Source organism: Telopea speciosissima, unplaced genomic scaffold, assembly GCF_018873765.1.
Source record: "Telopea speciosissima isolate NSW1024214 ecotype Mountain lineage unplaced genomic scaffold, Tspe_v1 Tspe_v1.0012, whole genome shotgun sequence".
In the NCBI taxonomy this organism is placed as follows: domain Eukaryota; kingdom Viridiplantae; phylum Streptophyta; class Magnoliopsida; order Proteales; family Proteaceae; genus Telopea; species Telopea speciosissima.
This window is the reverse complement of record NW_025317348.1, coordinates 809,589-823,596: the sequence shown is the minus strand read 5'-3', so window position 1 is coordinate 823,596 and position 14,008 is coordinate 809,589. Positions and strand designations below refer to the sequence as shown.

Genomic DNA, 14,008 nt, shown 5'->3' with positions numbered 1-14,008 from the left:
TTAAATATGTTGGGGAAGAAGGGAAAGTGCATAAGGTCTTCGCAGAAAAGAGGCCATTCAGAGCCTCTGAATCGCACTGCGCCGATGCGTTGATGTACGAGCAAGAGGCAGAAGCCGAAGAGGACACAAATCCCGAACTTGTGATCGCTCGCAAACCGGAGGTGAGGCAGAAGAAGTACATGGTCTTCATCAATGACAAAACAATTCAGCCAAAGCCTAAGTCGGGTAAGTACAAGGTTAACGACGTACCAAACCCTCTTGCCAACAACAGGGCCAATAGATAGACGGTGAACATGGTTGCGCAAAGTATGCCAGACAGTACATTATTGTCACAAGGAGCTGTCACTTTTGTGAGAACATCTGGCTCTTCACGAGACCAACATGCGGCGCCCTCACCGTCAAGCGGAAGCCGGAATTCCATAACTTCAAAACAGAAGTAAGAAGAATGATGTCGGAAATGGGCTACGACTTCTCCAACCCATGCGTGCTTGGGAAAGGCGAAGGAATCTTGGCACCACTAGAATCAGTCACGAGGAAAGTCATGGAATCAACTTGGTTCACCACTGATCAGGGATTACACAACTTTACCGGATTGGGGTACCAGCCTACTCATTCGGACATGATAAGCTCAGAATCTGAGGGGTCATCGTTTTTTGAAAATGGCACGTATGAAGACAATGTGCAGTCACATGTAATTAGTATAGTGGTAGAAGATGCCTCATCTGATAACGAAGAAGAATTGGCTCGAGTCCGAGAAGCATACTTCTGCGACACTTAAGTCTAAGTGCCTATCCCAACATTGCAGCATGCTCAGGACATCGAAGACCCGAATGGGGCATTCTTTACAGTGCCGGCGAAGAACAAGAATGATGAGATCCTGTTCTACAGGGGTCCGTATCTACCTCCACCACCACCAGGGCCAATTGTCTCAGATGGTGTTCCAAATGTCGAAACATTCAATGATACGGTCAAGACAATGATGAGGAAGATGGGCGTCAGTTAAAGCGAGCCTGATGGATTCCACAACGGCCGGGGCATACAGGACTCACGTAGTGAGCCTTACATGACGAAAAGGCAGAAAGAAGATTGGTTAGAAGATCGGAGGCTGGGTCTCTCTCCTCATGGTTTGGGAGATCTGCCGCTTGACCTCCCTTCCCCGAAGAAGTATGAAGAAGAAACAGATCGAGAGTCCTCTTACACAGAAAGTTGGGATTCGAATATAAGCATACCCGACTTGTTCCCTTTAGCTGTAAACTGTACCACAGCGAAGCCATCGACGCCTCCGGGAAATGAAGAGAGGCTAATAGAGAGGCAAAACCAAACTAAGGTTGGAGAACTCCAAGAAAGATGGCCAATTGATGAGTCGCAACTGCTCACCGAATCACGCTCCCAACTCAAATGGCCGTGTCGTTCTGCTCAAAGAATCATTGTGGACACAATTGCCCGCACTGGTTAGAAGAGGAAGACCCAGAAATAGACTGGAGCGAGATTGACGGGTTCCTGACAGAGCCCGAGGAAGATTATTTTCGGGTAGTAACTGCAAATATGGTTTCAGTCGAAGAAGATGGGCAAGAAATCATGACTTGGGAAGATGACCCGCTCTTCGAGCCCCTCGAGAGAACCTGAAACCAGTACCACCCACAGATGATGAAGTTCGACAGGTTGACCTGGGAACGGAAGGCGACCCTCGCCCAATCTTCCTAAGTGCCAGCCTATCATCAGAGGAAGCTGAACAATACGTCCAGCTCCTTAAGGAATACTTGGACATATTTGCCTGGAGTTACGCTGAGATGCCTGGGCTAGACCCTGAAATCGCCGTCCACAGGCAACATATCAAACCAGATGCTAAGCCCTTCAAGCAAGCGCAACGACGCTTTCATCCACTCCTCATGGAGAAGATTTATAAATAAGTACAGAAATTAAAGGATGTGGGTTTCATAAGAGAAGAGAAAGATCCCGATTGGTTGGCAAACATTGTCTCAGTGACCAAGAAGAACGGGCAGATTCGGGTTTGCATTGACTTCAGAGACCTGAATAACGCATTCCCTAAGGTAGCTTGCTTACTCTGCCGATCACGGAAATCATGATAGACAATACCTGCGGATATGAACAGATGTCTTTCATGGATGGCTTGTCTGGGTATAACCAAATCCAAATGGATCCAGACGACGAAAGGCACACGTCCTTTAGAACTCCATTCGGTACGTACTGCTATACGGTGATGCCATTCGGTCTCAAAAATGCTGGTGCCACCTACCAACGGGCTATGATGCAGATATTTCGAGATCAACAACATAAAACAGTAGAGTGTTACGTGGATGACCTCGCAGTTAAAAGCAGAAAGAAAGAAGATCACCTCGCAGATCTACGAAGGGTCTTCGAGATACTTCGAAAGCACAACATGAGGCTCGACAGACCTCAAATTCTTTATGGGGGTAGTAACTGGAAAGTTCTTGGGGTTTGTTATTACAAAAGATGGAATCACAGTTGACCCAGCCAAAACTAAAGCCATCCTTGAAATGAAACCACCAACTAACCTCCGGGAACTCAAACGGCTACAAGGTTTTTTTATCCTACATCAGAAGATTCATCTCAAACCTATCAGGAAGGTGTCAACCGTTTTCACGCCTAATGATGAAAGGGATCGATTTCGTATGGGATCAAGCCTGTGACAACGCGTTCAAGAGCATCAAGCAATACTTAACACAACCACCAGTCCTAGCCGTCACCCACCCACCGCCCTTCCTTCCACCTTGTCAATGGAATTTCCTTTATAAGAACACAACACTACTGATCGCCTCTGATCGCCTGAACGGTCGTAATACCTCACCTAGCCTTCCATTAGCATTAGGAAATTAAAAATTCCCTAAGCGCCTTCCATTCCATTAGATACAGAAGCAATCCCATACCTACCATTCCCTTGACTCCTTGGATACCTGACATTAGATCCCATTCCAGCAGTGCTTAGATAGGTTTCGCCCATTCGAGTCGAGTGTTCTTTGACGATGGCATCATAGGCACAAACCAGGCCCTCGGTCCGCCCTTTACTCTAATAGGGGCTGCTTCGAATGATCGGGTTTCAACGGCTTCCCTAGCTGTGCTGATCTATCTGGCAGTTCACTACGCGCCGAATGATTCTTTGCTATTTCCTCTCTCTCTCTCCTCTCGGTCTGCCTGAAAAGAGTTCCCCGTAAGAGGGACAGTCAGAACAAGATGATGATTTGCGGTTTCATCAAACGGGATAAAAGATTTCGAAATTCGCCGATCATAGGTCAGCGGGTCAAGCGAGGGTTGGTCGAGCTGACTTTCGTTTCCTCTATCCAACGGGAGGAGGAGAAGCTGACTCGGCCTGTTCTAATTGACCCGGTCACCACTCCGACTACCGCTTTCACTATTCCTTAAGGCCGATGCAAACCCCTACTCTTGGCTTGCTTTCCACCCTTTAGCCCTTGCTTCAGCGAGACCGCTAGAAAACCATTCCTTTGCTGTCTATTCATTCCTCTCCGACGCTTACCCGACTGGGTGATCGCTATCCAATTGCTATTTTCTTGTATGTATGCATCAAAAAGGGGCTTCCCTTCTCATTCTTGTCTTGCTACTGCGACTGCGGCAGCTATTGCTTGCTGCCGAGCACCTGTATCCTTCGTCTTCTTTCCTAGGGTACCCTGCTTACGCGATTCGAAAGCCAGTTCCCGGGAGGAAGCCTTCTTTGTCACCTGTGACGGAAGCCTTCTCCTTTTCTGCCCGCTTGGAGCCCTCAATAGCTCAATCAAAAAGGTATGATGGGGTCTCTCCTTCCATTCCATCGTCAAGCACATCTTCCTATCTATGCGGGCTTGAGTCTGATTTCCCTTTTGCTATTGTACCTAGCCTCTCATAAGGTCGTCAACCAAGGCTTCCTGTCCATCTTCGGCGAGCCCCCTTCCTTCATGTGTGCAGATAGCTCTTTTTTTCCCTGATTCCCTGAATCTTCATTATGGAGCGACTGATCGCTTTGCTCAGATTCATGGACTCCTGATTCAGGAATGAGAAAAAAGGAGAGCAAACAAGCGGAGAACAAAGAACGGTATAGGGATAGCAGATCAAAGCCCGGTCTCCCGTCTAGCTTCAGGTCGATGTCACGGTACGGTAATAGGGAGCTAGAGGGCGCGCCTAGTTGTCTGGTCTCACTCAGCCACAGACTAGACCGCTCTCGCCGTTGCTTCTTTAGTAAGTTCTGGCGCGCTAGCGTGCTTATGGAGTTGCTTGGTCCTTTCGAGTGCTTGGATGGATCTGCGTAAGTGCCGGCAGTCTCGCCTTCCTTTCTGAGTGTACAAGAGCAAGTCTCCGTGAGCGACAGCAGCTCGTAGCTACACGATCACCTTGTCAGTCTAGTCTAGTGGGTCTGTCAGCTAGTCTTTCATTTCTCGCTCACTAGTCAAGCCAGTCTCTCTCTTGTTCCCGTATGTTCTCCTCGCTCCAAGCTACCAGTCCAGCTAGAAAGCCAACCAGAAAAGCCAAGAAAGAGCAAGTCTCGTGTGCACTGATTTTAAATCAGCCTGACTTTGCACCAAGTCGGAGTGACGAGATACCTCTTAAGCAGCTCGTTGCTACACGATCTGAAAGTAAGCTACTAAGCGTTCGGGCTACTAGCTAAGAAGTCAAGCTTTCAAGCCCAGTTGAAATGCCAGTCAGGAAGGCTCTCGGAAGGTTAGGAAGGACAGTAAGTAAGCTCCTCCCGCATACCTATAGTTGTAGCCGGATTGGCGAATAAGCAAACTCCGGCAACAAGCAAGTCCTTTCGCCCCTATTTGAGTAAGCTGATCTACGAGCACTCTCTCCCGGTGGTCGAGCTGATCTACGAGCACTCTCTCCCGGTGGTCGAGCTGATCGTAGAGCACCGTTGCCTTGACTCTGTTAGGGGCGCAGTAGTTTGATTGCTGGGGCGGAGTCCGCTTTCTGTTCAATAACTACGTAGACCAAGCGAACACTTTAAGCAGATAAGAATCCATCTAACTCTCTAAATTTCTCTGTATTGAGTCAACAAGGACGGGTTGCTTTGCCAGATCTGTTGGAGTGAAGAAAGATAGTACAGTAGGCGTTAGGCTTTTGAGTGATTCCATCCAATAGGGTGAGGAATCAGCTTAACTCAACTATCTTTCTAAGTGTGTGGAAGAAATAGTAAAGAAGAAGATAGAGGAGAACGAGTGAAGTATACGAAGCGAGTGTGCTAGAGAATGAAATCACTCATTCATTAAGAAAAGTCTTAGGGCTTGCTAATGCCCCTACGGTATCAGAGCAAGGAACAGATTGAATAGACTCTATCTTCTTTCCCTTCATGAGTACTGGAGACAAGGGGCTTCCTACTGGCTTTGCCCGGTCTTTTGGAATGGCTAGACGGAAACAGCCGCCTAAAAATAGAAAACTATTAGGAGTCAATAGTTTTGCTAATGTTCCGGTAGGTGTTAGGCTTTTGAGTGATACTCTTAAGGGGTATCCCAACATTTAGCAAAGGACGATTCCTCAAGGACGGAGATTGACACTGCCCCTACTCAGGTTATGAAGAGCATTAGGGCGGTTGTTATAAATGTTCATGGGATGCACTCTCCCGGCTGGATGAGAGTCACATGAAAGGAGGTTATGAAATTACTGATCGAAGAGGGTTCAGCAATTTCATAACCTCACTAATAGGAACTCCAGAGAGAGGGTGGTGAATGAAGATAGGAGTACTATAGAGAGTCACCGACTTCGAACACCCAAGCATAAGAGAGACCGGGAATCCCTAACTGGAGTAAGATACGAATGAGTTGAGGGTGCTGCTTCACCTTTAAGAATCACTTGCCGCTACCAAACGAGTAAGCTAAAGAATAACACCGCCCATTCTCTCCCTGCGGTCGAGCTGCTCGTAGACCACTCTCTCCCGGTGGTCGAGCTGATCGTAGAGCACCGTTGTGCGTTAGCATGCTTTGACGCGGGAGCGCGCTTATAGGTTGCGCGCGCCTTACTCATAATTGGGCTCATGGAGTTGCTTGCTTGTTCTGGTGATCGTAGACCACCCTTTGTGTTGTAGTAGGGCCGTTGCTTGTTTGGTTTTATTCGCTCCGGAGTTTGCTGGGAGTTGTTTGCCTCCTGGGCGCTGCTCCGCTATGCGCTATTCATGGTGCTACTGTAGAGAAGACTGAATTCGAAGATGGTTACATTCCGTGCTTTTGCTTTTCACCGCTGAAGAGACCTATGGGTCACTGCTAACCGCTTCTGGTCCCAAAGATTCGGGCTTGCTATTTCCGTTGGTTACATCTCTGAATCTTTTTTGTGCCAGTGACCGGTTTATGGATGAGTGCTCTTGGAGTAGTCGGTCTAGCTCTGAACCTACGTGCCTATGGCTTCGTTTCCCAGGAAATCCGTGCAGCGGAAGATCCTGAAATTGAGACTTTCTTTTATACACCATTCATCTTCTCTTAAACGAAGGTATTCGTGCTTGGATGGCGGCTCAGAATCAGCCTCATGAAAACAATTCCCTGAGGCGCTGTCAAGCAGTGGAAACGCTCTTTAATGGAACTTTAGCTTTAGCTGGTCGTGACCAAGAAACCACCGGTTTCGCTTGGTGGGCCGGGAATGCCCGACAACTCAATTTGTCCGGTAAACTACTCGGGGCTCACGTAGCCCATGCCGGATTAATCGTATTCTGGGCCGGAGCAATGAACCTATTTGTTGTGGCTCATTTCGTGTACCAGAGAAGCCTATATATGTTTTATGAACAAGGATTGATTTGACTTCCCCATCTAGCTACTGACGGTTGGGGGGTAGATCCTGGTGGGGAAGTTATAGATACCTTTCCATACTTTGTATCTGGAGTACTTCACAACATTTCCTCTGCAGTCTTAGGCTTTGGCGGTATTTATCATGCACTTCTCGGACCTGAGACTGAAGAAAAATCCTTTCCATTCTTCGGTTATGTATAGAAAGATAGAAAGAAAATGACAAGTATTCACTTAATCTTGTTAGGTATAGGTGCTTTTCTCCTAGTGCTCAAGGCTCTTGATTTTTGAGGCGTATATGATACCTGGGCTCCCGTGGGGGGAGATGTCAGAAAAATGACCAACTTGACCCTTAGCCCAAGTGTTCTATTTGGTTATTCACTTTAATCCCCCTTTCCCTTGGGGGAGAAGGATGGATTGCTAGTGTGGACGATTTATAAGATATACTTGTAATAAGAGATCATTGGAGGACATGTATGGTTAGGTTCCATTTGTATACTTGGTGGAACCTGGCATATCTTAACCAAACCCTTTGTTTGCATGGGCTCCCCGCGCATTTGTATGGTCTGGAGAAGCTTACTTGTCTTATAGTTCAAAGGCTTTATCTGTCTTTGGTTTCATTGCTTGTTGTTTCGTCTGGTTCAATACGCTTATCCCAGTGAGTTTGACGGGCCCACTGGCCCAGAAGCTTCTCAAGCTCAAGCATTTACTTTTCTAGTTAGAGACCAACGTCTTGGGGCTAACGTGGGATCCGCTCAAGGACCTACTGGTTTAGGTAACTATTTCATGCATTCCCCAGGTCATTTTTTGATTTGAGGAGAAAGAATGCGCTTTTCAAAAATGGTCGGAAGAAATGCACCGGGTTTCAATTCGATTTCCGGCTGGCTGGTTTTGATGCAAAAAAGACAAAACGGGATTGGATTTCCACTCATAAGGAAGGAAGGTTAGATACCTTTGACAGGGTTGTATTTTTGGTTGAAATGGGATGGTGTTCAAACTCCCGAGATGCAGTCTAGACAGCGGGCCCTCCCCTTTCTGACTGGACTGACTCGGGGAAGGGTCAATCTCCTCCGGAGCATGCTTCACAGCCACTCATTCGTCCTGACGAAAGGTATACGAATCTCTCTCTCAGCGATTCCTTTCTCCGCTAATCACCCCTTCCCAACCAGCCCGCCCGATCGATCTTGTAAGATCGGCGAATTCATAGGGGTTAATCTGGTCTGAAGTTGTCGGAACGAATCGTTTGCTTTATCGAACAAAGCTTTATTAGGGGGTCTTGGTTGGCCCCCTATTTTCAACCATTACAGCTGGCGTCGACCAGCTTTGCGATACGGACGGACACGAAGAAGAACGCAGGCAGCGGAAATGCAAAAGAGAAGAGCAAAGATTCCCGACCCAGAGCATGTTATTGACTCAACCACAAATATGTTGAATGAAGGTAGCTTGCTTACTCTCAGCCACTAGTTAGAAGGAAATCCCTTGACTTCGCTTATGCTCAGTCAAGTGAGGCGGGCTAAGATTCCATTCGAAGTAACGTAACAGGATTCGATGTTGCACCATCTTCAACTCTTCTCGGGATCCGGAGTTTTTCGAGAAAAGGTCCCATCCTTCAATATCATGATTGGGTCGACCAGGCCAGATCATGAGTGAAATATCATGATCGGGTCGACCAGGCCCGATCATGAGTGAATAGAAAATCGAAAACGTACATAGCTGTTCCAGCGGAAATACTTGGAATAATTCTACCACTTCTACTAGGAGTAGCCTTTTTAGTGCTAGCTGAACGTAAAGTAATGGCTTTTGTGCAACGTCGAAAGGGTCCTGATGTAGTGGGATCGTTCGGATTGTTACAACCTCTAGCAGATGGTTCGAAATTGATTCTAAAAGAACCTATTTCACCAAGTAGTGCTAATTTCTCCCTTTTTAGAATGGCTCCAGTGGCTACATTTATGTTAAGTCTGGTCGCTCGGGCCGTTGTACCTTTTGATTATGGTATGGTATTGTCAGATCCGAACATAGGGCTACTTTATTTGTTTGCCATATCTTCGCTAGGTGTTTATGGAATTATTACAGCAGGTCGGTCTAGTAATTAGGGGGGCGGCCGTTCGGTCGCCTATGATACTAGGACCAATGGGTCAAAAATGGGTTTGTGCCGCAGGTGTTGAACGATCTACTCTACACAGGTGTGGGCTTACAGGGCTAGGGCTCATAAACCCTTTCTTTCATTCATCAATAGGGCCCTGGTCGGTCACTTTTCCGGGCCGGGATCGAGAAGTGGAAGTCATAAAAAAGAGATGTTTCTCTTCGCACCTCAGATCAAGAGGAAGGGTAGCTTGTCAAGCTGGCCTATATGTTTAAATAAAAAAGAAATATAAAAATATAAAAAAAAAGATTCGCTGTCTTTTAACCGGCTGTTCTTCTTTGTCAACGCTACTAAGGACCTATAGCCTACTTTACTTATGAAAGAGGGTTATTCAAAAAGGAAAAGGCGCTACTAACCCCGTATTATCAATTAGAAGTAAGCTGCTGAGTTAGCCTAGCCTACCCTACTATGGTATAGTATAGTAGGCGAGCGAGTTAGCGAAGACGCTTAGGCTAATAGAGAAGAGAGCGTCGGTGCGTAGCCTTCATTCTACTACGCTACGCAAAGGTTACGAAGTCACTTAGCTCGACGTTAGGAGAGTCAAGGGGGAACGCCATACCTACATAGAAGAACCGCTGTTCGCTGACTTTCTAAGGTCTAACCTTTCGCTCCCCTACTGAAAAGGGGCAAAGCCGCTTCGCACCACTGATAGACTACTACAGATTCCATTCAAAAGGCGCTACTTAGTTTCGCAAGCCTTTGTCATTGTCAGTCAACTAAGTAGGGCCTGAGGCCCCCTGCGAATCCGTAAATCTGAGGAGCATGCCGCAAAAAAAAAGGATGGTCCCCCCGGAACGGAACAAAAAAAGAAGTACCCCCCATCATGGTGAACCTCTCCTTGTGATCGGGATGAGGTAGATGCCTCCCAGCCGGGGGGCGGATCGAATCGGAGTTTCCTTAGGTAGCCACCGACCTACAGTTATCCTTAAACTTCCGTGCTTGGTGGAGAAGAAGCGAACAAAGGTACGCTCGCTTGCTGTCTTGTTCTCTGCCGCGAACTGGGATCGCTCGCCAGCTAGGTCAGATTGGAGCAACATTGTATGAGAACATATTACCCATCTTCGGGGACAAGGGGCGGAACGACCTCTCGATCTACTTACTGCAGCCCAGGCTTATTTAACGTCGTCTAGGCGTTCCCTGTTGCTCCGATCTCCCCTACGCCTAGGACGTTGTCTGGGCCAAGAGCCATAGTTAGTTGCTGTTTCCATTTGGTTGTTTTTTCTCGTTGTTGATACCGGCAAGACCCAGCCAGATGATGTCTGCTGGTTGGTAGTGAGAGGACTCTTAGTACCCGCATACCCAAAAGGGGGCGCTGGTTAAAAAACAATCATTTGATTTTGTTTCTTGCTCTCCCTTAGCAGCGGGAAAGGAGTCTATCTATCTGCCTAGCTTTGGTAGATTTCCCCCAACGCAATCCACAAACTGAAATTCCACGAATCCCTTGGTGGATAAGTCCGACGACTCAGCAGCAGTGCGGAATTTAGTTTCTCGTCCGGTGGATCTGATCTATAGTTAGGGGGCAATACATACCAAAAGGTTCGAAGAAGGAACGCGCATAAGAGTATATAACCAACCCACCCTTCTGTATAACCTATTCACATTAGTGAAGCGGCTGGATGCATAAGGGAAATGCACGTTTGTGAGACCGGATGCATAGGGGAGTCAACCTACGAGCACGGAAGAGCGTGGGTACCGCTGACTGTGGTAAGATTCTTAGCCCTGTTGATGACTCCATCTAAAATACAATAGGGACAGCCGTTTCCGGCTGCTCGTTTCGTATCTTGAAGAAAGTAGGCCTGTCGGCGGTCGGGTCAATAATAGCTATGCTATTGACCGACCTCCGCCCGATCCCGAATGCGGGCGGGATTAGATCGTGGTCGATGATACGGTCGAAAAGACCAGCGAGCGAGATGGTTTTTAATAGTACGTCACTCCCTATCATTGCCTTATGAGTTCTAACATCCTACAATCGTACCGATGTCTACTAAAACCTACGGGCGGGTGCTCCGCAACAGCGGCAGTAGTGAACATTGCTACTAAAGAAGGGAGAGGGGAGCCTCTACCGCGGTTAGGTTCCCTCGCTATTCTAGTTTTTGGTATATGCGTTCCGGGAGTGTCCAATTCCCTTGAATCGTACTACCGGTTGTCCCACCGGGAGGGAGGTTGTGTATCGCCAGATGTCCAATCCCATAGTATCTGGATTCGTAATACCGAACCCTCTATATTTGCACGATCGCGCATGGGCTCGTAGGAAGCGAACTCATAGTAAGCAAGAGGGCCGGGAAGGAGGGAGCGGGAACCAGAAAGATTCCTACGACGAACCCGAGCCCCCCGATGAACGAAATAGACCTTTCTCTACTGTATAAGCACCGGCCGTCATCGGTAAAGCTCCGGTCGGGACGAGCGAAGAAAACCCCTAACCAGCGAAGAACCAAGCAAGTCCTTCCGCGAAGAAGGACTTGCTTGCTTTCTTCGTTTGGTTTTCCTGATCTACGACCACCCTCACTCTCTCTCAAACTAAAATTTTATCAAATTTAAAACTCCCCATCCGTTTCTTGATTCGATACCAGTCGTGATTCCCTACCCACTTCGGTCGAGGTGCCCACATTTGATACTCATCTCGAATTTCCGCTTGGGATGTCGAGTGAGACAGAAATGAGGGAAGGGCTTGATCACCGCCTGACATGGTTAGATCGCCCGCCTCGCCCGATGATCTATCTGCAAATTCGTTGGTTGATCCATCCGCTCATCCCTCCTCAGAAGGGAATGATGTCCAGAGAAAGCCAGTCTGGCGACTTCCACCGTACCACCGTTCATTGGGTGGATCAAACCATCCGTTCCTGGATCCGATACTAGCTTTTCACATTCAATAAAATGACTTGCCGAATCAAGATCTTCTTTTCCTCCTAAATCCACTCCAGACAGAATCGGTTTTTCGCCGGACACCACTGCTCAAATGGGAGCTGTCCCACCGACAGTTGAGCTACTCGCGACCAGGGAGGGATGACCCACCTAACGAATTCACGTTTTCCGAAAGGAAAAAGCAGGGTTCCAAACCTACCCGTTGGCAGGAGATGTTGAAGTAGCGCATGAAGTAGTCTCTATCCCCCGGTCGGAGCTGCAACAAGCGAGGGAACTCATTTGAATTAGGTAATTGAGTGAATGCAATCTTTGCTTTAGTGCTCCTTCTATTCCAACTGGCATAGCAAACTAAATACCGGCCGGAAGGCTTCCGAAATGTCGAGCAAGCCATTATTAGCCTTAACGAATAATTGGATCTTCTTCGGGTGGAAGGAAGCCGGAGGTAGGGATGGTTTGGAGGAATTCTTGGGACAGATGGAGGACCACCCCTTGCCATAATTGATCGGATTCGGGATGGAAGCTGTATTAGGGAAATGAATCCACTGGTGGGGAGGCGACTAAAAACTGAGAATTTCCATATAGGGTGCTTCCCCTGCCGCCTTCCGACAGACGCTATTGGCTTTTATCCCGCCGATGCGGGAATACGACAGACTTGCTCATGCTGGGACAAGACGACTTCTGGGAACACGTACAGAGCTTTCAACTGCCTTTCATAGCCTTGAGTGGCGAATCAATTCTGAAGTCGGTTGCCTGAACCAGTTCTCGAATGCATTTCAAGGCTGAGGGGGGAGAAGCTGATCCCGGGACGCATGGACTATCTATTAGTTGGTTTCCGGCTCCTGGATTGCGAGGGTAGTCAATTGAATCATGCCTTGGAAGAAGCAACTCCCTTTCATAAATAGCAGGTCGGCTGGAAAGAAGATCCCGGAACGCGGCCGGCCTCTGACCCCAAAGCTTTAGTACCGCCCACCCAGTCGCCAATCCCGTCTTTTATCCGCCTTTCCTTATTCCAGCAATGTCAATCGACAGGGAGGAATCCACTCTGTAATCCATGCCGATCCGGGAGAGGGAAATGGAAAACGCGGATAGACGAGTCTTTCTTCTCCCTGAACATCGGGATCATTGGTTGAGAGTTCAGGGTGAGAACATGTTTACTGCCAACAGAGAATGAGATGTCTGTTTCCCGGGGGTTGGGACTCCACTTCTACTTCTTCAGATATATTGCGATCTGCGACAGGCAGATCACTTCACCATTCGGCCCATCAAGAGAGTCATATCCTAAACCAAACCTATCAGGGTTTTATCGCCTCCCTCATCCGAAGGCATCGTAACATATGTATCAACGATTCCATAAAAGGAGAGGAAATTGGATCCATCCCTGGAGGCATAGGCATAGACGGAAAAAGCAGAAGCATAGGGAGAGGTTGAAGCAGGAGCAAAGGAGGGGATTGAATGAGGGATGCATCTTCTGAACTGCTTGAGAGCTGGAAGATTGGGATATCCCGACTTATACCCGCTTTTAAAGGTAAGATATCGACCTTTGATGGGGAGGGCGGAGCGGATAAGAAATGAATGCAAGCTTTATCCCCTTCTTTATGCAACTCCTCTTCTCAGATACAGATCGGCTGGACTAGAGTGCCTTTCGGGGGATATTGACTGAAATGCCCCTCCCTATTTTCATCTCTTTTCTTCAATATCCGTTCATCAGTCTTTTGGGGAGGGAAGAGAATCGAGCATGGCTCAGTCGTTATCCGGGATCCGGGCGAGACGAGGAGAAGAAAGAAACGTTGGTTCAGGCAGTTAGAGTAGCGATGGAGGAATTCGATCAAGCTTCTCCTCCTTCCAAACCATCTGTTCTTGGATCCGATTGCCATTAGGATCGGGATCTCTTTCTCCTCCTTCCCCCTCTACTCTAAGGCTCTCCCTCTCCTCAGTACTGCCTTTTTCCGGGGTTTGTACGACTACAACATACTACCTCAGAAACTAAACTAATCCACCTTCATAATCAATCTGCCTTATCTATCTTTCTAATAAGCCCCTTTCTTTATATTATAGGTGAGGGTGCGCAGGAGCGCTCACGTTTTTCAGCTCTGGTGAGAAGCTTTAAGAGATAGGGGCTTCGCCGCCTTTCCTTATGGCATAACAAGAGCAAGGAATGGGAAGGATAAGGCTTTGTAAAAACCTGGATTCTCTTTTTTTCAACCAGCCTTGGAAGCAGTCTGATTTTCCCTGCCCGGAGAAAGATAAACCATTGAATGGGGAGGAC

The 14,008-nt window shown here is 47.8% G+C and overlaps 2 protein-coding genes across 2 annotated transcripts; one reads left to right on the top strand and one right to left on the bottom strand.

Moving 5' to 3' along the window:
- Positions 1–7,351: 7,351 nt before the first annotated feature.
- LOC122647086 (NADH-ubiquinone oxidoreductase chain 1) lies at positions 7,352–9,212 on the top strand. The gene has a single exon (XM_043840602.1). It carries the CDS (start codon positions 8,531–8,533, stop codon positions 8,828–8,830), a length of 300 nt encoding a protein of 99 aa, XP_043696537.1. The 5' UTR covers positions 7,352–8,530; the 3' UTR covers positions 8,831–9,212.
- A 489-nt stretch (positions 9,213–9,701) lies between these two features.
- LOC122647130 lies at positions 9,702–12,133 on the bottom strand. The gene is given in 5 exon segments (XM_043840617.1): positions 9,702–9,989; positions 9,991–10,035; positions 10,116–10,192; positions 10,304–10,471; positions 11,893–12,133. Coding segments are annotated over 5 exon segments (819 nt in total).
- Between the last annotated feature and the right edge of the window lie 1,875 nt (positions 12,134–14,008).

Excerpts from the sequence above, each read along its gene's own strand:
- LOC122647086 (XM_043840602.1), top strand. The coding sequence starts at position 8,531 with ATGGCTTTTGTGCAACGTCGAAAGGGTCCTGATGTAGTGGGATCGTTC.